The sequence below is a fragment of the Lampris incognitus genome, chromosome 9 (genome assembly GCF_029633865.1).
Source record: "Lampris incognitus isolate fLamInc1 chromosome 9, fLamInc1.hap2, whole genome shotgun sequence".
NCBI lineage: Eukaryota > Metazoa > Chordata > Actinopteri > Lampriformes > Lampridae > Lampris > Lampris incognitus.
Genome location: NC_079219.1, coordinates 7,319,626 through 7,343,666, shown reverse-complemented (window position 1 = coordinate 7,343,666; position 24,041 = coordinate 7,319,626). Strand labels below are relative to the sequence as shown.

The 24,041-nt window shown below is 48.3% G+C and overlaps 1 protein-coding gene and 1 pseudogene across 1 annotated transcript; one reads left to right on the top strand and one right to left on the bottom strand.

Annotated features, from left to right (window-relative positions):
• Positions 1-2,480: 2,480 nt before the first annotated feature.
• On the bottom strand, positions 2,481-12,084 carry LOC130117511 (trypsin-2-like; annotated as a pseudogene).
• A 3,791-nt stretch (positions 12,085-15,875) lies between these two features.
• Positions 15,876-22,895, top strand: LOC130117508 (trypsin-like). Its single transcript, XM_056285599.1, has 6 exons — positions 15,876-16,014; positions 16,129-16,282; positions 17,673-17,771; positions 18,208-18,371; positions 22,225-22,361; positions 22,497-22,895. The coding sequence occupies exons 1-6, from the start codon at positions 15,951-15,953 to the stop codon at positions 22,647-22,649; spliced, it is 771 nt and encodes a 256-aa protein (XP_056141574.1). The 5' UTR covers positions 15,876-15,950; the 3' UTR covers positions 22,650-22,895.
• The last annotated feature ends 1,146 nt before the right edge of the window (positions 22,896-24,041 follow it).

Here is a 24,041-nt window from a genome sequence, read left to right as displayed (position 1 = left end):
ACACTGGGCAGTGGTTAGGCTATCGGGTACGGGGGCAGTAATAGGGGCTAGGCTATCAGGTTTGGGGCAGTCATACGGGGGCAGTAATAGCAGACCTTGAGCTAACCTGGCTAGCGGTTAGCCTTGCGGGCACAGACACAGCAGTGGGCGCCACGTTAGCGGGGCCTAGCTCAGGCTGGCTAGCAGCTAGGCTAGCAGATACAGGCAAAACAGTGGGCGCTACGGTAGCTAAAGCTAACTCAGGCTGGCTAACAGCTAGGCTACCATTAGCTGCTAACCCTGTAAACACAGGGCATTTCAATGCAGCAATGGGTTGAGCCCAGCTAGCGTCCACGTTATCAACCCGACAACCCTTACAACCCCGTCAGTTCCCCTACCTGTCTCCCTGGCTCCCGATCTCCGTGCCATCCATCCTCCCAAGTCCACATCCGTCCCGGTTGAGCTCATCATCTTCGGGTGCGTCACAGATCCAATTCTCCGTCCGTCGTCCCGAGGCTGTAACTCGTACGTTACACTATACGTTACATCCGCTTGAATTCAGCGATAAGTCCTCCGAAATATTTGGCTAGAATGACAGCTGTCAGTCTACAGAGTGAAGCCTACGTCACATTTCAGTACGCGGACATTCTGGGGGCACTCCCCCTGCTGCCAAATAGCGGAATTGCAGCCTCTGCCCTAACCATCCTACGGTCAACAAACACGCTGGCGGCGTGAGCGATCCCTCCATGCTGCCGCGTGAGTTTATCTCCCACTTCTGACACCAATTGTAGCGAACCAGCTGAAAGGGGGGGGGGCATACCGCCACCTACCGTACCAGGGTGCATTGGGAAATTGTGGCTTTGCATCAGTATTGTGGTTCTGCATCTCTTAGCCTAAACGGTGTATATGTAGTACAGGATAACCTGCAGTTTTTCCATGACGTTTCCATAACGAAAGCGTCCAATTAGGATATGATGCATGTAAATAATGTGTAACGTTAGCTTATCAATTGAAAATGTGCAATCAATACAAGGCCTATTTCTAATTACAACGTTTGCCCCCCCCCCCAATTACCCCACTCTTCTGAGCCGTCCCGGTCGCTGCTCCGCCCCCTCTGCCGATCCGGGGAGGGCTGCAGACTACCACATGCCTCCTCCGATACATGTGGAGTCACCAGCCGCGTCTTCTCACCTGACAGTGAGGAGTTTCACCAGGGGGGATGTAGCGCGTGGGATTCCCCCCAGTTCCCTCTTCCTCTTCTAACAGGCACCCCGACCGACCAGAGGAAGCGCTAGTGCAGCGACCGGAACTCATACCCACATCCGGCTTCCCAACCACAGACACGGCAAATTGTGTCTGTAGGGACGCCCGACCAAGCCGGAGGTAACGCGGGGATTCGAACCGGGGATTCCCCGTGTTGCTAGGCAACGGAATAGACCGCTACGCTACCCGGACGCCCCTTCCAATTACAACGTTAACACAGTGATTGATGCCATATCGTCCTGTTCACAACAAAATTACACAACAGTTGTACTTTGCATATATGATACCACGTGCCTTCTTTTAAATTGGGACAGATGTGACGTCACTAAGAACCACGTACGACATTTGGTCAACACTTTATAATAACTACACACTAGCATTAGTTAAGTATTAGTAAATACTGAATTCATCATCATCTATAAAGCCTTGTTCCTTCGTTAATACACACGAGTAAGTCGTTCATAAACAGAGTTACGTACGTTTTATTCTTGATGAATAAGCTCATCTGTAATGTGTTTAATAATTGTATTTTCATACTTTGTAATTGATGCGGACTCACCATTTCTAAAGTAAGTACTATATCAATTACAAACCAGTTATTAATATGTAAATAGATGTTTTATAAACACTTATTAATACTACACCTTATGATTAATTCAGGTAGTTACTAGTTGTTAGTTAAGTATTTCGTATGACCTCATCTAAAGTGAGGACTATCTATGCCTTACAACGCATTAATGTAGGAACAATGCTTTATAGATGATTCATTCAGTAGTTACTAATACTTAACACTTTCTATGAAGCTTGCATCTATAACGCCCTATAAGCATCTATAACGCCCTATAAGTGTAGCTACAAGTCATTGTAGGATTCATTATAACCATTTATACGCCCTCACAACACCTCATAACCACCTTTATGATACATTGTATCAATTTAAAACGGATTTATGCATTATAAATACGTCATCGTCATTGTAGAGACGCATAATGAGACTTCAGCGCTATTTCAGAGTTTTCAGCCATAGCCGTTAGTCACTGTAATACACATTATAGGAAAGTATGGGCGTTATGCAATAGGTGCTTATAGGGCGTTATATATGCTTATAGGGCGTTATAGATGCAAGCTTCATAGAAAGTACTAATGCTTCACAAGTGTGTAGCTATTATAAGGTGCTACCAAGATTTGTGTGTCATTTGAGGTATTTTCAATAAATCCATAAAAACACAGGAAACATGTTCAGTAGCTTTAATGATGTATTTTATTATAGGATCATCTGATGTGGTGATGTGCTTTGTTGGAAAGAAGAACACGTTGCTCTCTCTCTCTCATGCTGTCTCTCCCCGTAGCATCACCTGTCAACACCACCGTCTTAGCTCATCCTCCCCCAACTCCTCTCTCTCTCTCTCTTCACCCTGCGACGTGTTGCTGTGTGACGGAAGGCCGGGGTCCTAGCTGTAGGTGCGGAGGACCATGTCGATCCAGGGCAGCAGGGAACACACTTTGGTGTAGACTCCGGGGTAATTGGGCTGAGCGCAGCCCTGACCCCAAGACACGATGCCGTGCAGCTCCCCGTTACAAACCAGAGGACCCCCGGAGTCACCCTTGAACACAGAGGAGGGGAGACGGGGGAGTCAGGGAAACAAGATGCAAAGCGCAAGACGAACACGACCATCTCGGGTAAGGTCCAGCGCTGGGTGTCAAAGACGTATTCAAACCATTTCACACTCTTTCCACAGTGTGTTTACACATGGTATTAACGTGCTTTATTTTGTGTTTTACTTATATGTATGTATGATTGTGTGGTGACCCACATCTATATAACGAGAGACATTCACCTAAGAGGACGGTGTACCTTTAAGGGAAGAGGCGAGGGGTCAGATAATGCACTTCCGCTTCCGGTTCACAGTTCAGTGTCGTTGTCGAATGTATGACATGCTAAGTTGGAGCTAGTAAACTACCTCGACTACGTCTACTCTCACGTCTCCTGTCTCGTTGTTTTCTAACTCCACATTGCATGTCATACATTCGACGACGACGACACTGAACTGTGAACCGGAAGCGGAAGTGCATTATCTGACCCCTCGCCTCTACCTTTAAAGGTACACCGTCCTCTTAGGTGAATGTCTCTCGTTATATAGATGTGGGTCACCACACAGTGCCAGTTGCACTTTACAATAAGGTGTAGAGCCGAAGGAACGGAGAAGACCGTAGGTTCACACTTTAGCCGTGTAGGCAACTTTCTTTAATCCACGGTAAATCAGAGAGCAACCAAACCACAGCTCGACTGAGCGGAGGTGGCAAGAATAATCAGAAAACTGGCTGGACAACCATAACTTAACCCTGCGTTAACCTGCCAGGGCAACCATGACTTAACCCTTAGTTCCTGGGTTGAATTCTGTCCCCAATACGTGTCCACCACATGAGCCCCCCCAGAATTCGCCCTAGTAATCGAAGTCAGGCAGGCGCGGGGGGACAACAGGCCGTCCGCGGCGGCTCCGGATAACAGGGGCCGGAGTGTCTCTGGGAGGCATTGACGCGGGCCTGTGGAGGTCGGCCTGAGGAGCAGAAGAGGCAGCTCGGGCCTCCACGGGGGGAGGAGGCGGAGCCGGGGGACGACCGCGACGAGGAGGTTGGGCTAACTCCAACGGCTGCGTCAAGTCCAGGTGTGCGGGTTTAACTCGGTCCACTGAAACATGCTCGGCCGTGCCCCCAAAATCCACCACCAGGTGCTTAGTTCCCCGTTCCAGGACGCGGAAGGGGCCGTCATAAGGGGGTTGCAGAGGGGGGCGGTGTGCGTCGTGACGGATGAACACGTAGTCCGCTGACTGCAGACCTGGGGGCACCTGGGACACCGGCGCGCCGTGTTGGGCGGTAGGGACGGGTGTGAAAGCTCTGACCCCGTCCAGCAAGGAGGCTCGTTGGTCCACAGCTGACCAGGGACGCGTTGCATTGGGCATGAAATCGCCTGGGACTCGCAGCGGCGTGCCGTACACCAGCTCCGCAGAGGAGGCTTGTAGGTCTTCCTTCGGGGCGGTCCGCAGGCCCAGCATGACCCATGGGAGCTTGTCGACCCAGTTGCAGTCCTTGAGAGTAGCCCGAAGCGCAGCCTTCATGGACCGGTGGAAGCGCTCACATAGGCCGTTCGCCTGAGGGTGGTAGGCGGTAGTGCGATGAAGCTTGACGCCCAGAGCCTCACCCACAGCACTCCATAGCTCTGAGGTAAACTGTGGCCCGCGGTCAGATGAAAGGTCGGAAGGCGTACCGAAACGTGAGACCCACGACCCAATAAAAGCCCGGGCCACATCAGCAGACGTCGTGGATGCCAGGGGAACAGCTTCAGGCCAGCGCGTAGTCCTGTCCACCACAGTGAAGAGGTAGGTGAACCCATGGGAGGGGGGTAGGGGACCAACCAGGTCGACGTGGACATGGTCAAATCGTCTCTCCGGCACTGCGAAGCGTTCCAGGGGCGCCTTAATGTGGCGGTGTATCTTAGCCCGCTGACAGGCAACACACGAGTCGGCCCACGCTTTCACGTCTCTCTTAAGTCCCTCCCACACAAACTTAGCAGAGGTCAGGCGCACGGATGGCTTACCGCCTGGATGAGAGAGGCCGTGCACAGCTTCAAATACGGGGCGTCTCCAGCTGTGCGGGACGATGGGCCTGGGCTGTCCTGTGGAGACGTCACACAGGAGGGTGGCACCTGTGTCGCTGAAAGGAACGTCCTGCAGGCGGAGCCCCGTGTCGGAGGCCCGGAGACGGAGGATGCTCGGGTCCGTGGCCTGGTCAACGGCCATCTGTGCATAGTCAAGGCCTAGGTGGACCGCTCCAATCACTGCCCTAGAGAGGCAGTCAGCTACCTGGTTAGACTTACCAGCGACGTGCTGGATGTCGGTAGTGAATTCCGAAATGTAGGAGAGTTGTCGCTGCTGGCGAGCGGACCATGGCTCGGCCGTCTTGGACATGGCAAACGTGAGGGGCTTGTGGTCCACGTACGCAGTAAACTCGCGGCCCTCTAGCAGGAAACGGAAATGCCGGACAGCGAGCCAGAGACCGAGGAGTTCCCTGTCAAAAGTACTATACTTGCGCTCTCGGGGTGTAAGCTGGCGACTGAAAAAGGCCAAAGGCTGCCAAGCCCCCCCCACCCACTGTTCGTGAACCGCACCAACAGCATAGTCCGATGCATCCGTGGTTATGGAAATAGGCGCTGTAGGTGAAGGATGCGCTAGCAGGGTAGCCTGGGAGAGCGCAGCTTTAGTCTCGGTGAACGCACGGTCCCGCTCTGCTGTCCAGTCGACCGCCTGGTTGGGGGACATGCCTTTCAGCGCCTCGTACAGTGGCCGGATGATAAAGGCGGCTCGGGGAATGAAGCGGTGGTAGAATGTCACCATCCCGATGAACTCCCTGAGCGCACGAGCTGTTTGGGGGCGCGGAAAGGCCGCCACCGCTTCCACCTTTGAGGGCAGGGGGACTGCCCCGTCCCCAGTGATGCGATGCCCGAGGAAATCAATGGCTGTCAGCCCGAACCGGCACTTCGCCGGGTTGACGATCAGCCCATGCTGGCTGAGGCGTGTGAAGAGGGCATGAAGATGGGACAGGTGTTCTTCCTTGGAGGCGCTGGCGATGAGTATGTCGTCCAAATAGACGAAGAGGAAAGGAAGGCCACGGAGCACTGAATCCATCAGCCGCTGAAAGGACTGGGCCGCGTTTTTGAGTCCAAATGGCATTCGTAGGAATTCAAATAGGCCGAATGGGGTAGTCACCGCTGTCTTGGGGATGTCTGAGGGGTGCACGGGAACTTGATGATAACCACGGACCAGGTCGACTTTTGAGAAGACGCATTTGCCAGACAGGTTTGCAGAAAAGTCCTGGATATGCGGGACAGGATAGCGGTCGGGCGTGGTGGCGTCATTTAGTCGGCGGTAGTCCCCGCATGGGCGCCAACCTCCATCAGGCTTAGCGACGATGTGGAGTGGGGACGCCCACGGGCTGTCAGAGCGGCGGATGATCCCCATGCGTTCCAGGTGCTCGAACTCAGACTTGGCAATGGCGAGTTTGGCGGGGTCGAGACGCCTGGCTCTGGCGTAGACCGGGGGCCCCTTCGTAGCAATGTGATGCTCCACCCCATGCTTAGCGGTGGGTGCAGAGAAGGTAGGCTGGGTGAGGTCAGGGAACTCAGCGAGGAGGCGGGTGAACTTGTCTGCCTCTGAGAGAGAGTTGGCTAGACCTGCATAGGCCGCTTCCCTCCGCGTACATGCGAAGGAGGAGAAGGTTAAGGCATCGACCAGACGGCTGTTCTGAATGTCCACTAGCAAACCGTAAGCGCACAAAAAATCAGCTCCGAGGAGGGGAAGCGTTACATTGGCCATGACGAACTCCCACGTGAAACGTTGTCCACCAAAACACAGTTCTACAGACCGCACGCCGTAGGTGTGGATAGGGCTGCCGTCAGCCGTCGCCAACTGGGGGCCCCGCTCCCCGCCCATGATGTCGACGTCAGTAGCAGGGAGCACGCTTCTCTGTGCGCCCGTGTCACAAAGAAATCGCCGACCGGAGATGGTGTCGAGGATGAAGAGTAGCCTGCTCGTATCGCCAACACTCATGGCCACTACTGAGTGTTGGCCCTCTCGTTTCCCGTCGGCCTGTAGTTGCAGGGGGAACGGCACCGTTTAGCTTTCACACCAAATCGAGCGTGGTACATACAGAGTCCAGAGGGCTTGTAGCGGTCTGATGCTGTGGCGCCACCGTCGGGCCACGCCCGCGATGTCGGCGGGGGGCCAGTGAAGGTAGGAGCCAGCACCCCGGCAGGGGAGGAACGTTGTGTAGCGACGAAGAATCGGTCAGCCTCCTTTGCCAGCTCACGGGGATCAGTGATGGTGGAGTTAGCGAGCGCAGTCTGGACGTGGGGCGGCATGTTGCGCAGAAACAGCTCCATAAACAGGAAACATGGCTTTTCTTGACCCAGTAGGTTTAACATCCTGCTCATTAGCTCCGATGGTTTGCCATCTCCCAAGCCCTGAATTGCGAAGAGGCGACGTGCTCTCTCCGTTGTTGACAGTTCAAAAGTTTCAAGGAGGAGATGTTTAAGTGCGGCGTATTTACCATCGGCCGGTGGGTTGTTGATGAAACCGCTTATCCTGGAAGCCGTAGCGCACCCCAGCGCTGCCAATACGTAGTAGTACCTGGTCTCGTCTGCTGTTATGTCTCTGAGCGCGAACTGTGCCTCAGCCTGCGCGAACCATGTAGCCGCGGAAGACTCCCAAAACTCCGGCAGTTTAATTGCAACGGCGTTCGTAGCCATAATGTGTGTGGTTTCAGAAAACTTATCCGAAAACCGACGTCGGGGTCACCAGTGTAGAGCCGAAGGAACGGAGAAGACCGTAGGTTCACACTTTAGCCGTGTAGGCAACTTTCTTTAATCCACGGTAAATCAGAGAGCAACCAAACCACAGCTCGACTGAGCGGAGGTGGCAAGAATAATCAGAAAACTGGCTGGACAACCATAACTTAACCCTGCGTTAACCTGCCAGGGCAACCATGACTTAACCCTTAGTTCCTGGGTTGAATTCTGTCCCCAATACGTGTCCACCACAAAGGCATACTTTAAATGGGGTTTTAAGTGGTTATTTATTGGTTAATACGTTTATTAATGCATTATAAATCAGCAATAAGATGCTTTATTGCATTGATATAAATGCTTTTGGTGGATGTCCGGGTGGCGTGGCGGTCTATCCCGTTGCCTACCAACACGGGATCCCGGGTTTGAGTCCCCGTGTCACCTCCGGCTTGGTCGGGCGTCCCTTCAGACGCAATTGGCCGTGTCTGCGAGTGGGAAGCCGGATGTGGGTATGTGTCCTGGTCGCTGCACTAGCGCCTCCCCTGGTACGGAATAGCGTGATCCTCCCACGCGCTACGCCCCCCGCCCCCCGGCGAAACTCCTCACTGTCAGGTGAAAAGGAGCGGCTGGCGACTCCACATGTATCGGAGGAGGCGTGCGGTAGTCTGCAGCCCTCCCCGGATCGGCAGAGGGGGTGGAGCAGCGACCGGGACGGCTCGGAAGGGTGAGGCAATTGGCCAAGTACAATTGGGGGGGGGATCGTCTCCCAACCTGGCAACCCAACGAGTCTTTTTTATTAATGCATTATAACATCTTAATACGGACTTATAATGCATTGATAAATACATCATTGACGTGAATATAGTAATTACTACCCACTTATAAACCCTTTATAAAGCATGTCTCATAGTGCCCGTGAGATGGGATGGCAAAGTGAAAGTGGTGAAGCCCGATGTCCTCTATGAAAACCACTACCAGGCTGGGTTACGTTGGGTCAGGACATGGATCGGTACATTAGCTTGTTCTGGGTACTGTGTGAATGCTTGCTCGGAAGTGTGGTACCACTGACTGTTGTGGAGTCTTCTTTGTTTGGTAAATTGAGCTGCATACCTGACAGGCATCCTTTCCTCCCTCCAGGAACCCAGCACACACCATGCGGTCGGTAATCATGCCAGGGTAGGAGTTACTGCATTCCTCATACGACAGAATAGGAATATCCAAACATTGCAGGTAGAATGGGTTGAACACTGGATAGAATAGTAGAAATACATAGAAGGAACAAAGACGTAAGGCAAAACTGTGACCCTAATAGAGTGATGTCATCAGCGGGTATAAACACTTTAGTGGACACACAAATAATCCCAACAACTCCTCCAACCCATACGACCACATAGGTCAGGGGTCCCCAATAGGCGGCCCGCGGGCCACGTCCGGCCCGTGACGGGTTGATTTATGGTCCGCGAGAATTTTTGGAGAAATGCCAGAAGGAAGATTTTTTTTTATTTCCCTACCAAAAAAAAATTTAATTAGTGAAAGTAAGACTAGTAATATATCGAAAAATAGATGAAAAAATCTCTGTTTAAATTATAATACCTGCAACGTATCGACACCAAAACAAACTAACGAACAACATGCTGCTGGAGGTTGAGTGAGCCATGGTTTTAAAAGTGGCTCTAAAAGTGGCCCGCTATGAAAAGTAATTGGGGACCCCTGACATAGGTCGTCTGTCCTCTAACACGACCCACAGGAGCGTTTCCCATTAGCGCCCCTAGCGGGCGGAGGGAGATATGCCACGGGTACTTTTCGCCTCTGTGCTTTGTGGGTCTTCAAAACAACGTGAGAACAACAGAATATATAGTCAGTGCGTTTTTGTGTTGTTTCTCCGTCTAGTATAGTAACTAAGATTGCTATTGGCAGTATGTTTACCCATGAATGACGTCATAAGAGCTAATTTAACGCTAGCCACAAGTTAGCAAGTCAGCTAGCGTGCACATTATAACCGCTATGTGACGTTACACTTTGCTTTTATTAATATTCGTTCTCGCGATAGCTTACAAACGACCTATGGGGTCGTTTTTTTTTTTTTTGGCGGAGGACAGCCTCAATATATTTTGTTTTTATGCCTGTAGAACCATCTGGGTGCTAATTAGGGGTTTGTAAAGGGCAGTGCTCCGTGCTTACCGCTATCAGTTAACATGTTGCCCCATCCAGACACCACACACATGTCCCCAACATTGGGGCAGGCCTTGGGAAGGGAGACGGGTTTAACGTATTCGTTCACAATCGCCGGCCTGGGCCAGTTTCAGCATCATGATGTCGAAGTCCAGGGTTTGTGTAGTCGTAGTTGTCATGCCAGTAGATGGGCGTCCACTGACATGTACTGCTCTGTCCCCCTCGTATTGCCAGATGTGGTTCTCGCCCAAGATGGCAATCTGTGAATAGGGGCTGAGAAGCGACAAGGAGAGAGAGAGAGAGAGAGAGAGAGAAGAGAGAGTGAGAGAGAGAGAGAGAGAGAGAGAGAGAGAGAGAGAGAGAGAGAGAGAGAGAGAGACGAGAGAGAGAGAGAGAGGAGAGAGAGAGAGATGAGAGAAGAGAGAGAGAGAGAGAGAGAGAGAGAGAGAGATAAAGGGTCGATGTTAGGAGGAAATTGTCAGCTGACGTCACTGTGTTTCATTTTGCAGCGGGGTAGAAAGGTGCAAACCTTTCCCAGCATGCATTATTACCAAGGGGCTTGCAGCGCTGCAGGCCTCTCATTGTAGTCAGAATGGGTTAAATGCAGAGGGCAAATTATATCAGGGGTATGCGTGAAAAATGTGCGTGGCAATTAAGCACAATTCCACTTCTATGTTGGTGACACTGTAATAACTACACCAATGAAGCATTAGTTAAGCATTGGTAACTACTTGAATTCCTCATCTGTAAAGCAAGCCATGCACCAATGGTGAGTGAGTGTGTTAATAGATATCTATAAATAATTATTAATACTGCAATTCGTGATTAATTCGGGTAGTTACTGTAGTATCAGGTCTTATAGGGCCTAGGGCCTTGTTAGTAAGTATTTTGTATGAGCTCATCTAAAGTGAGGACTGCCTATGCCTTGCAAAGCATTTGCACATGAGATCGGAAGGCCGGCAGCACCTGGAGACTCCACAAAAGTCTAAAGCATCATAAGACCCTTTAGAAAGTGTCAGTGCACAATTAGCAGACTCTTTAGATGTAGAATTGTGCACGAATTGCAGTATTAATAAGTATTTATAAACATCTATTGACACACTAAACCATCGGTGCATGTCTTGCTTTACAAATGATGGATTCAGTAGTTACTAACACTTCACCAATGCCTCATTTGTGCAGTTGCGGCGTTACCCCGGTGTTTAATTCCGCTGATGGTCAAACAGCATGCAATACTGACTTTTGCCAACAGTGGGCGGCAGAGACGATCCAGCGGTCGTTGATGAGGGAGCCCCCGCAGAAGTGGTAGCCGATGTTGAGGGACACTTGCCAGGGCTTCGAGTGAGCCTCACATTCGTAGCCTCCCACGATCTTGTCGTCCATGGGGGCTGCCGCTGAGAGAGAACAGGAGGGGGAGAGGGGGGGGAGAGAGAGGGAGCAATTTCAAAAATCCAACCGAGCATAAAAGCGATGAGCTCTTTAACGACCGTCAAAGAACTTGAAAATATCTAATTTGGCCTAAACTCTCGTGACCCCCCCCTCGCGCCAAGGCCCGGTATGAATCGCTCACGTCTTCTGCGCACGTGTCCGTGCTAATCACCGGGATTATTCCTGCTCGACGTGCATTGCCGCCGATCGACGTGGAAAGCGTCAGTATCGCGATAATCCCGTGGAACCGAACGCGATGTCGAAAAATCTCGCGATATATCGTGCGCCTGTCTGCTCACGACGCCGTGTACGATATCGAGCCGGAGCTGCGCAAAACAACACTTTCGCTGAGTATTTCAGACCCCATTCTGAGCGACCTTCCCCACGAATTACACACAATTGTAACGTGCATGGATAAGATGACACGCTGGCCGCCGGCTCGCCTGTCTAACCCTGTAGTCGAGCGGTTAGCGATGCCCCCCGCGGTGCGGGCGACACGGGTTCGCCTCCCGGCCGCGGCACTTCCCGTGGTCGCGTCGTCCCCCGAATTCGCTACGCAATTTTGCGTATCACGAAAACATCCAGTTTTTCATCCTTACACAACGCTAATTTAAAGAACTGTAATGCTGAATTATTGCCCCGGACCTCACGTGCGCACGCAGGCGTTTGCCTATCCAGTACACGTGTGTGTGTGTGTGTGTGTGTGTGTGTGTGTGTGTGTGTGTGTGTGTGTGTGTGTGTGTGTGTGTGTGCGCGCGTTGCAGACGTGTGTTTTTACCTGCAGCACCCAGGAGTGAAAGTACAATCAGGCCAATCATCCTGCGGCTTTGTCGAGTCTCTCAGGGCTCAGACTGGACATGAGCACCCTGTTGACCACCGCATTTATACCCTCGAGTCCTCCGTCCCCCTCCATCTGTTCCCCTGCCCTTTTTTGTCCCATTCTACCCCCCTCCTCCTCCTCCTCCCCCCCCTCCCCCAAAGCTCAACGTCTCTCCTAAGTGTACCTAAGTTACTAACTGAAGGAAGTCTGTAGGAGATCCTACAAACGGGACACCTGCTCTGTGCCTTTTGAGAAATTAAACATGTTCATTTCATCCCCCCCCCCTGTCTTCCACGTAAACAGGCCGGCCTCGGCGGTGACCCCTGTACACACACACACACACCTCTTTATTTCACACACACGCTCAGTTGTTGCGGTCAGCTGCAGAGTGTTTTCTCATGGGGAACAGAAGAAGAAGAAGAAGAAGAAGAAGAAGAAGAAGAAGAAGAAGAAGAAGAAGAAGAAGAAGAAGAAGAAGAAGAAGAAGAAGAGAAGGACTTTATTTTAAATGCATGTAGCACAAAGAACACCAGGACCGTTTGTGTAAGTCACAGTAGTTTCTGTTTCGGGTGAGGGTGGACGTGTCGATTTCTGTTGCACCAACAAAAAACAAAAAAAATCCCACTCGTTTCTGATCCAGATCCACAGGTGAGTTGTTTCACAGATCCATTGGCTTGTTTTCAAGGGCAGCCAAAGACGACACGTCTGCCCCCACAACATCTGGCAGGCATCTTCCAGGGTTGAATAACGTACGTGTCCCACTTTCAAATACAACACAAATAAAGAGATAAAATGCAAAAATACAACTCGAGAAGAGTTCATGGTAACACTTTGTGATAACTACGCATTATGAAGCGTTGGTTGAGTGTGTTAGTAACTACTGAATCCATCAGTTGTAAAGTAGTTGTAAAGCAAGACATGCACCAGTGGTCAGTGTGTTAATAGATGTTTATAGATACTTATTAACACTGCAATTCATGAGTGATTCATGCACAAATGTACATGTAAATAGTTTGTCAATCGTGTACTGACGCTTTCTGAAGGACTTGTGGGAGTCTCCAGGTGCTGCCGGCCTTCCGGTCTCATGCATAAATGCTTTGTAAGACACAGACAGTCCTCACTTTAGATGAGCTCACACAAAATACTTCACTAATAACTACATGAATTAATCATGAATGGCAGTGTTAATAAGTATTTATAAAACATCTATTAACACACTAACCATCGGTGCATGTCTTGCTTTACAAATACTTAACAAATGATGGATTCAGTAGTTACTAATGCTTAACTAATGATGGATTCATTAGTTACTAATACTTAACAAATGATGGATTCAGTAGTTACTAATGCTTAACTAATGACGGATTCAGTAGTTACTACTACTTAACAAATGATGGATTCAGTAGTTACTAATACTTAACAAATGATGGATTCAGTAGTTACTAATGCTTAAGTAATGATGGATTCAGTAGTTACTAATGCTTAACTAATGATGGATTCATTAGTTACTAATACTTAACAAATGATGGATTCAGTAGTTACTAATGCTTAACTAATGATGGATTCAGTAGTTACTAATACTTAACAATTGATGATTCAGTAGTTACTAATACTTAACAATTGATGGATTCAGTAGTTACTAATGCTTAACTAATGATGGATTCAGTAGTTACTAATACTTAACAAATGATGGATTCAGTTGGTACTAATACTTAACAAATGATGGATTCAGTAGTTACTAATACTTAACCAATGACGGATTCAGTAGTTACACATACTTAAGAAATGATGGATTCAGTAGTTACTAATACTTAAGAAATGATGGATTCATTAGTTACTAATACTTAACAAATGATGGATTCAGTAGTTACTAATGCTTAACTAATGACGGATTCAGTAGTTACTAATACTTAACAAATGATGGATTCAGTAGTTACTAATGCTTAACAAATGATGGATTCAGTAGTTACTAATACTTAACAAATGATGGATTCAGTAGTTGATGGATTCAGTAGTTACTAATACTTAACTAATGATGGATTCATTAGTTACTAATACTTAACAAATGATGGATTCAGTAGTTACTAATACTTAACTAATGATGGATTCATTAGTTACTAATACTTAACAAATGATGGATTCAGTAGTTACTAATGCTTAACTAATGACGGATTCAGTAGTTACTAATACTTTACAAATGATGGATTCAGTAGTTACTAATGCTTAACAAATGATGGATTCAGTAGTTACTAATACTTAACAAATGATGGATTCAGTAGTTACTAATACTTAACTAATGATGGATTCAGTAGTTACTAATGCTTAACAAATGATGGATTCAGTAGTTACTAATACTTAACAAATGATGGATTCAGTAGTTACAAATACTTAACAAATGATGGATTCAGTTGGTACTAATACTTAACAAATGATGGATTCAGTAGTTACTAATGCTTAACTAATGATGGATTCAGTTGGTACTAATACTTAACAAATGATGGATTCAGTAGTTACAAATACTTAACAAATGATGGATTCAGTTGGTACTAATACTTAACAAATGATGGATTCAGTAGTTACTAATACTTAACAAATGATGGATTCAGTAGTTACTAATACTTAACAAATGATGGATTCAGTTGGTACTAATACTTAACAAATGATGGATTCAGTAGTTACTAATGCTTAACTAATGATGGATTCAGTAGTTACTAATACTTAACAAATGATGGATTCAGTAGTTACTAATGATGGATTCAGTAGTTACTAATGCTTAACAAATGATGGATTCAGTAGTTACTAATACTTAACAAATGATGGATTCAGTAGTTACGAATGCTTAACTAATGATGGATTCAGTAGTTACTAATGCTTAACAAATGATGGATTCAGTAGTTACTAATGCTTAACTAATGATGGATTCAGTAGTTACTAATGCTTAACTAATGATGGATTCAGTAGTTACTAATACTTAACAAATGATGGATTCAGTAGTTACTAATACTTAACAAATTATGGATTCAGTAGTTACTAATACTTAGCAAATGATGGATTCAGTAGTTACAAACACTTAACAAATCATGGATTCAGTAGTTACTAATACTTAACAAATGATGGATTCGGTAGTTACTAATGCTTAACTAATGATGGATTCAGTAGTTGCTAATGCTTAACTAATGATGGATTCAGTAGTTACTAATACTTAACAAATGATGGATTCAGTAGTTACTAATGCTTAAGTAATGATGGATTCAGTAGTTACTAATGCTTAACTAATGATGGATTCAGTAGTTACTAATACTTAACAAATGATGGATTCAGTAGTTACTAATACTTAACAAATGATGGATTCAGTAGTTACTAATACTTAACTAATGCTTCATTTGTGTAGTTGGTGTTATCCAGTTCATTGTTGTTTTTTTTTTTGCTTTTTATGTTTTGCAAAAATACTCACACCACAAGCATGACAGTGTGTTGAGCAGTACTACAGCCTGCTCTGAATGACAAAAGCATAGGGCAGGCAACATTACAACATATAGTTACGGCAAATCTAGTCAAACTTTCCAGTCTATAATTTTTATATAAACGCCGTATAATTTTTTTTTTTTTTTACATGGCAGCTTGAAAAGCCTGATTAGTTATCGGATAGTTAGTTGCCAGCTGGAGTTGTATAAATATAAGTGTTGACGGTCTGGGGACCTTGGCCCTCGTGTCATTTGGGGACATGGGTGACATAACCAGAGGGCTGTGGATAAGTGGTAAGATAGATACAGGAATAGGTACCTGATAAGAAAATAGGTACGAATCATTAATATGGATAAGATGGGGGGATTAAAAAACCACAGAGAGGGTGGGGGGTGGGGGTTTGGAGGGGAGGGGAAAGTTGGCCCTGAGCGTGGCGGGCCTCCTACCATATAAATAAGAGCCGGGGTGTCCAGGTGGCTTCTGTTGATGCACCATCCACAGGACACCATGAAACTGCTATTTCTGCTGTTGCTAGTGGGGGCTGCTGCTGGTATTCACACATATACTGCACACACACACACACACACACACACACGCATGCAATGACACACACACATGCACGCACACGCACACGTCTAAATCCGTCTCTCTCTCTGGGTGACAGCGGTACCACGCGGAGATGGGAAGATCGTTGGAGGGCAGGAGTGCGAGCCTCACTCTCGTCCCTACATGGCCTCGCTCAACTACGGCTACCACTTCTGCGGTGGCGTGCTCATCAACACGCAGTGGGTGATGTCCGTCGCCCACTGCTGGTACAAGTGAGTACGTCCACGGACTCGGCCCATTTCCAACCCAGAACTCCTGTTTGATACGGTATTGCTTAAGGGACAGGAGAGTAGATACATAAAGAAGCAGGTTGTGTACATAGATAGGCTGATAGACAAACAGCATGATACAGGCAGACAGACAAGCAGGCAGACAGACAGGCAGACAGGCAGGCAGGAAGACAGACAGGCAGACAGACAGACAGACAGGCAGGAAGACAGGCAGGCAGACAGACAGACAGGCAGGAAGACAGACAGACAGACAGACAGACAGACAGGCAGACAGACAGACAGACAGACAGGCAGACAGACAGACAAACAGACAAGCAGGCAGTCAGACAGACAGACAGACAGACAGACAGATAGATTGGGACATAGAAACCAAATTACAACACTAATTAGAATGTTATCAGGCCCGAAAAAGAGAATACAAATTGGCTGACTATGACCCCGTTTACACTTGGTTTTAAAATGCGCTTTTGGGCGATCGGATCACAAGTGGGCAGCGCTAAACACAAGTGTAAACGACCACCAAAACGTTTTGTGAACCGGTTACTCAAACCACTTGTCGAGGTGGTCTGGGACGCATTTGACCACATGTCTTTTGGAGCGTAAACGCTAATGCGTCCTGATGCGTCCCCGACGAGGACGTAACAGGAAATCCTCTTCTTCTTCTTCTCCCGAGTAACGGAATCTGATCACAAGTGGTCAGCAGGACGCATTTGGATAGACACAGGTGTAAAGGGCCATGTGTCTCGCTGTCCACTTGTGATCCGATCGCCACAAAACGCATTTTAAAACCAGGTGTAAACAGGGTCGTTCTCTCCACTGTCAGAGACAGTGAGCAGAGACACATCCTTACCAAGTGCAGGCTCAGTGACCACAGTCTAGCCACTGAAAAGGGCAGACACACAACAAACCTTGGCTACCAAAGGAGCAGAGAATATGTGGTCACTGTACGACAGGGGAGGTGGAGACAGAGACGCACTTCCTGCTAAATTGTGAGAAATTCCAGAACGTAAGAGAAAAACACCAGGAGACATTTGAAGACCAGATTCCAAATGTTCTACTCCTGGATGAGAAAGAGCAATGGCCACTTATTTTAGGAGAGGGTCAAAGGTCACACCTTGCGGCACAATATGTGTCACAGTGCCATAGCCTAAGGGTCAGTGAGTGACCACAACACTGTCCATTACTGTTCCAGTTACTGTCAGTTGCTCTACCTATTCCTCTTTTCTTTTTTGGCAATTTTTTTTTTGTTGACAGATTCCTTTGGATTTGCCTGCACAGATAGTTTAAAAAAACAAAAACCGTTCTTTCTTTTCCAGTTAATATCTTTTCCCCCTCCGTTCTTCTTCCATTCCTCCTCTTCTTCTCCTCTCAGTCCCTATTACATGCAGGTGATGCTGGGAGAACATGACGTGCGTGTGTTTGAGGGCACCGAGCAGCTCATGAAGACCGACACAATCATCTGGCACCCGAGGTGAGTCAAAAAATGGCAGGAATGTCCCTTTAATTGACGGGACAGACTGATTGTACCCGGGCGACCATGTTTTATTGGACTGCTGTATACTATAAATTGCTGTGTCTTACAGAAATACTTTTTAGATTTATATGCAAAAAAATTTTCTTTGCAGCAGTATACCCTTATACTTATTTCTTCTATCTATCTGTCTATCTATCTATCTATCTATCTATCTATCTATCTATCTATCTATCTATCTATCTATCTATCTATCTATCTATCTATCTATCTATCTATCTATCTATCTATCTATCCACGTGTGCTGTGTGTGTAACTATGTTTTCTTTTTTCCTTTTTTCTTTTCTGATGATTGTATTCCTTCATCTTTAATGATATTTTTGAGTATTTTCTCTTGCGATGCTTGTCTGGTTCCTTATCATTTCTCTGTGGACAGCTATGACTACAAGACTCTGGACTATGACATCATGTTGATCAAGCTCTACCACCCGGTGGAGGTGACGGCGGCAGTGGCACCGATCCCCCTGGCCACAGGATGCCCATATGGTGGCATGCACTGCTCTGTGTCCGGCTGGGGCAACACTGCCATGGGAGACGAGGGTGAGTGGACGAAGCCGCCCGTCATTACAGTGCATGTCTGCACAGTGTGCACTCACTCTTACTGACACCCTTACAAAAACAGATTTCTTCCCAGATAGCAAAGATTCTTCGGCCCAAATATGGCCCATATCTGCAGTTATCTTACGGCCCACATTTGGCCTTGAATGACGGCGTTGACGCAGGGTGAGTGTGGCTGCCTCAACTCAGCCACGGGTCCACCTTATATGGCCCACATCTGGAGTCTCTTTTGGCCCGCATTTGGGCCTCTTCTAGCCCACACAACATGTGCCTTGACTAAAGCCAAGCCTGGCTCATTAAATTTGGACCACAACTGGCCCACATAGTGTGTGCTGTAAGCCCCAGCTCATTACATTTGGGCCATGTCTGGCCCACGCAACACTTGCCGTAACCCAAGTCAGGCCCGGCTTCTGACATTTGGGCCACATCTGGCCCACACAACAGTTGCCAGTGCTGTAACTGAGCCCTAAGTACCAAAAGTGCCCCAGATTAGGCCTAAATGTGTGCGCTATCTGGGTTCTGTGGACATTTGTGATTGACTGTCAGCATCCTCAGAACACACTTGAAAAGCTGAAGTCCGTGGTTTCCCCCACAAGGTGTCGCAGCCAATGTGACTTATGTGCCGTCAGCTCAGCGGTAAACAGTTCCCACCCCTGTAAAAACGGCATCCTCGGACCAGAGCTCACACAGTCAATCGAACGTAGTACAAACTACATCAAACTATTATGGGAACACTGTTTTACTGTAATATGTTTTTTATTTTTTGGTAACACTTTATAATAACTACACAAATGAAGCATTAGTGAAGTGTTAGTAACTGCTGAATTCATCATTTGTTAAGCAAGACATGCACCAGTGGCTAGTGTGTTAATAGATGTTTATAAATACTTATTAATACTGCAGTTCATGATTAATTTATGCACAAATGTACATGTAAATAGTGTGTTAATCGTGTACTTATACTTGCTGAAGGATCTTATGACGCTTTAGACTTTTGTGAGTCTCAAGGTAATGCTGGCCTTCCGGTCTCCTGTGTAAATGCTGTGTAAGGCATAGATAATCCTCACTTTAGATGAGCTCACACAAAATACTTACCTAACAACTGGTAACTACCTGAATTAATCATGAACTGCAGTATTAATAAGTATTTATACACATCTATTAACACACTAACCATCAGTGCATGTCTTGCTTTACAAATGATGACTTCAGTAGTTACTAATACTTCACTAATGCCTCATTTGTGTTGTTATAAAGTGTTACCATTTTTTTACCCCCCCCCCCCATTTTTCTTCCCAATTGTACCTGACCAATTACCCCGCTCTTCCAAGCTGCTCCCTCCCCTCTGCCGAGCCCGGGAAGGGCTGCAGACTACCGCACGCCTCCTCCGATACACGTGGAGTCGCCAGCCACTTCTTTTCACCTGACAGTGAAGTGTTTCGCCTGACAGTGAGGTGTTTCGCCAGGGGGACGTAGCGCGTGGGAGGATCACGTTATTCCCCCCAGAATAGGTGCCCCGACCGACCAGAGGAGGCGCTACTGCAGCAACCAGGACACATAGCCACATCCGGCTTCACATCCGCAGACACGGCTAATTGTGTCTGTAAGGACGCGCGACTAAGCCGCAGGTAACACGGGGATTCGAACCGGTGATTGGCAGGTAACGGAATAGACCGCCACGCCACCCGGACGCCCGTTTTACTGTAACACTGACTGCAGAATTCGTCCTACCCGGTCAGCACTGGCAGCAGCGGTATATGGAGAGTGTCTCCAACATGGTAAAGATGACAGTGTGGTGACCCACATCTATATAACGGGAGACATTCACCTAAGAGGACGGTGTACCTTTAAGGGAAGAGGCGAGGGGTCAGATAATGCACTTCCGGTTCCGGTTCACAGTTCAGTGTCGTTGTCGATGCGTCTAACGCCGCCACTACGTGGAAGTACTGCGTTGCATCCTGCGTTATCCCTCTCAGCTGGAACTGGGCTTCCACATGTTGAAACCACGGCCGTGGATTATGCTGCCAAAAGTCGGGTAGCTTCACAGTAGCGGCGTAAATGCTAGCGTTAGCAATAGCCATGTTGTTAGCACCGGCGTCGTCGTTGTCAGACATACTCGTATTAGTAGTTCGATCACGTCGGGGTCACCAATGTGGAGTTAGGAAACAACGAGACAGGAGACGTGAGAGTAGACGTAGTCGAGGTAGTTTACTAGCTCCAACTTAGCATGTCACACATTCGACGACACTGAACTGTGAACCGGAACCGGAAGTGCATTATCTGACCCCTCGCCTCTTCCCTTAAAGGTACACCGTCCTCTTAGGTGAATGTCTCCCGTTATATAGATGTGGGTCACCACAACAGTCAACACTGGGTTAGAGAGGAACTGGACCTCGTTTCTTTCAGGTCAAATTCTGCTGCTTTGTCTTTTATCTTCCATCCAAAACCATTTCCTTTGAGTCCGTCGTACTCCCGGCATGCATTTAGGGCACTTTTGGCGGTACTCTCCATCCCTACATCCTCCAAGACGAGTCCGGTGAGCGGATGCCAGTTGGCCTCCTCTGAGCTCTAATGGGACTTCTGCTGGTTCCTCCAGCACAGCATCGCTTGGCGCTGGTCTCGTCGCGCCGAGGCCAAGTCTCAAAGCTTTATTTTGCATTCCATCAATTTCACATAAGTGGAATTTGGCTGCTGCTCCATAAACAAAACGCCCATATTCAATTTGTGATCTCATCAAAGCCCCCCCTCCCCTCTCTCTCTCTGTATACACACACACACACACACACACACACACACACACACACACACACACACACACACACACACACACACACACACACAGCTTAGTTTATTATGCTGGCTAATTTCACTCCGTGGTATTTATTTTGTGGCTTTGTGCAAGATGGTGCATCTTTCTTAAGTATGTTAGAGACTCTCAGCCAGTCTGAGGTGGACTGAATGTGTGTTGGATTTAATTTTTCTTATTTTGATATACTTTAATGACGGACCGGCGGCCCGTCCAGGCTGTCCCCACGCCTGCCACCCAGTGACTGCTGGGATAGGCTCCAGCATCCCTGCCACCCTGAGAGCAGGATAAGTGGCTTGCATAATGGAGGGATGGATGGACTCCCAGGGTCCAGATGGATAAAACGACTACTCATTAGGAGAAAACTTGCAGATTTGAGCTTTAAAAAGCAGTCTGTTGTCACCGCCCAGATGGCATCCGGATGCGGGCCCCTTCAGGCAATGATGCGGCACTGACGGCCTCCTTCTGGCCCTGACAAATTGGATGTGAGCCTGAAGTGGCCCACATGTATAATAGCAAATATGGCCCAAATATGCCAAATCAAATGTGGGCCTTTTTTTTGGCAAAGATGTGGTGCTCTGGGCAACATGTGATCCGGATGTGAGTCTGAAGTGGCCCACATGTATAATAGCAAATATGGCCCAAATATGCCAAATCAAATGTGGGCCTTTTTTTCGGCAAAGATGCGGTGCTCTGGGCAACATGTGATCCGGATGTGACCCTGAAGTGGCCCGTGTGGTAAATGGTGAATATGGCCCAAATATCACAGAACAAATATGGGCCACCTTTGGCAAATATGTGGCACATGCGGCATTGCTATGGCTCGGTTCTGGCCCAGATCTGGCAGACCGGAGCGGACCGCCCAAGTGGCACCATTCCACGTGGGCCGGGTGAAAGTGTCGGGTGTGGGACGGGTCCGGGCCACAGCAACTTTGCTATCCGGGAAGAGTTTGACCACATGCACGGTGTTCGAAGTCGTACCGAGAGGATTTTACAAATATCTCTCTGTCTGTGTTCTGCCTGTCGCAGTCAACCTGCCCGTCCGCCTGCAGTGTCTGGATACTCCCATAGTGGATGACGTGGACTGTGAGAACGCCTACCCCGGCATGATCACACGCAGGATGATGTGTGCCGGGTACATGGAAGGAGGCCGAGGCGTGTGCAATGTAAGCCGTCACTAGATCAGCTGCACTATAGGTTAACTCTTCCATTCTGTGTGTGTGTGTCCATTGTGAAAACAGTCAAGAAGCTGGCTTTGAAAACCTGTCCTCATGTTCCCTCATCCTGTTTCCCTTCCCCAGGGTGACTCTGGAAGTCCTCTGGTGTGTTTTGGGGAAGTCCACGGCCTAGTGTCGTGGGGTCAGGCCTGTGCTCTGCAGAACTACCCCGCCGTCCACGTCAAGGTGTGCGAGTACGTGAACTGGATCGAGGAAACCATGGCGGCCAACCCCTGAAAAAAGTGGCCCGGTCTCCCGATCCCCACCTCCGGTCTCTCTCCTCCGTCCTTCCTCTTCGATCTTTCTTCCTCCACTGCTGCTAGATAAGTCTTTCTAGCGCCGCAGCTTTTTTCCCTCTCGTGCCTACTTTCTTCATCAGAGTACCACGTTTTCTCTCGCTCACAAAATCTGTCTCTTACACCAAGAGTCCACGCGGAGATGAACAGATTTCCAGAAACAAAATAAATCCAGAGGTTACCTGTTTATCTGCTCCTGTTGTCTGTTTCAGTGACTTCAAGCGGCCTGTCGGCCTGTTTTACGTCGGCCTGTTTTACGTCAGCCTGTTTTACGTCCATAATGAAACGATATGTATGAAACGACACAGTAAACCCCTACTGAAAACCACTTAGACAAACAAAAGACGTTCACACCAGTCACGTTTCTGAGTCACGGTTTGCTTCTTTGTTCATCTCGGCATCATTTGAGGCACATGATTATGATGGAAGTGCAAAAAGCGCCAAAAGTCAGAGGGTGAGTTTTTTTTACATATACGTTAGATGGTGAGGTAACACTTTTTTGGGGGGGGGAATTTTTCCCCGTTTTACTCCTCAGCCAAGTACCCCAATTTTCTGCGCCGTCCCGGTCGTTGCTCCACCCCCTCTGCCGATCCGGCCCAGATAGCAAAGAATCTTTGGCCCAAATATGGCCCACGTTTGGCCTTGAATGACGGCGTTGACTCGGGGCGAGTGTGGCCGCCTCAGCTCAGCCACAGGTCATGACATCTGGGCCTCTTCTGGCCCACACAGCATGTGCCTTAACTAAAGTCAAGCCTGGCTCGTTAAATTTGGGCCCAAACAACACTTCCCGTAACCCAAGACAGGCCCGGCTCATGACATTCGGGCCACGTCTGGCCCACAAAACAGTTGCCAGTGCCGTAACTGATTAGATTAGGCCCAAATGTGTCTGCTATCTGGGGGGCGGGGGGGGGGGGGCTGCAGACTACCACATGCCTCCTCCGATATATGTGGAGTCGCCAACCGCGTCTTTTCACCTGACAGTGTGAGGTGTTTCGCCAGGGGGATGTAGCGCGTGGGAGGATCACGCTATTCCCCCCGGAACAGATGCCCCGACTGACCAGAGGAGGCGCTAGTGCAGAGACCAGGACACACACTCGCATCCGGCTTCCCATCCGCAGACACGGTCAATTGTGTCTGTGGGGACGCCCGACCAAGCCGAAGGTAACACGGGAATTCGAACCGCAGAGCCCCGTGTTGGTAGGCAACGGAATAGACTGCCACGCCACCGGGGCGCCCCATATGTGTGTTTGTTTGTTTGTTTTTTTTACATATAGGTTAGTTGGTGAGGTAGCACATTTTCACTGTTTGTGCATTCGCACCAGCGTGCTGATGT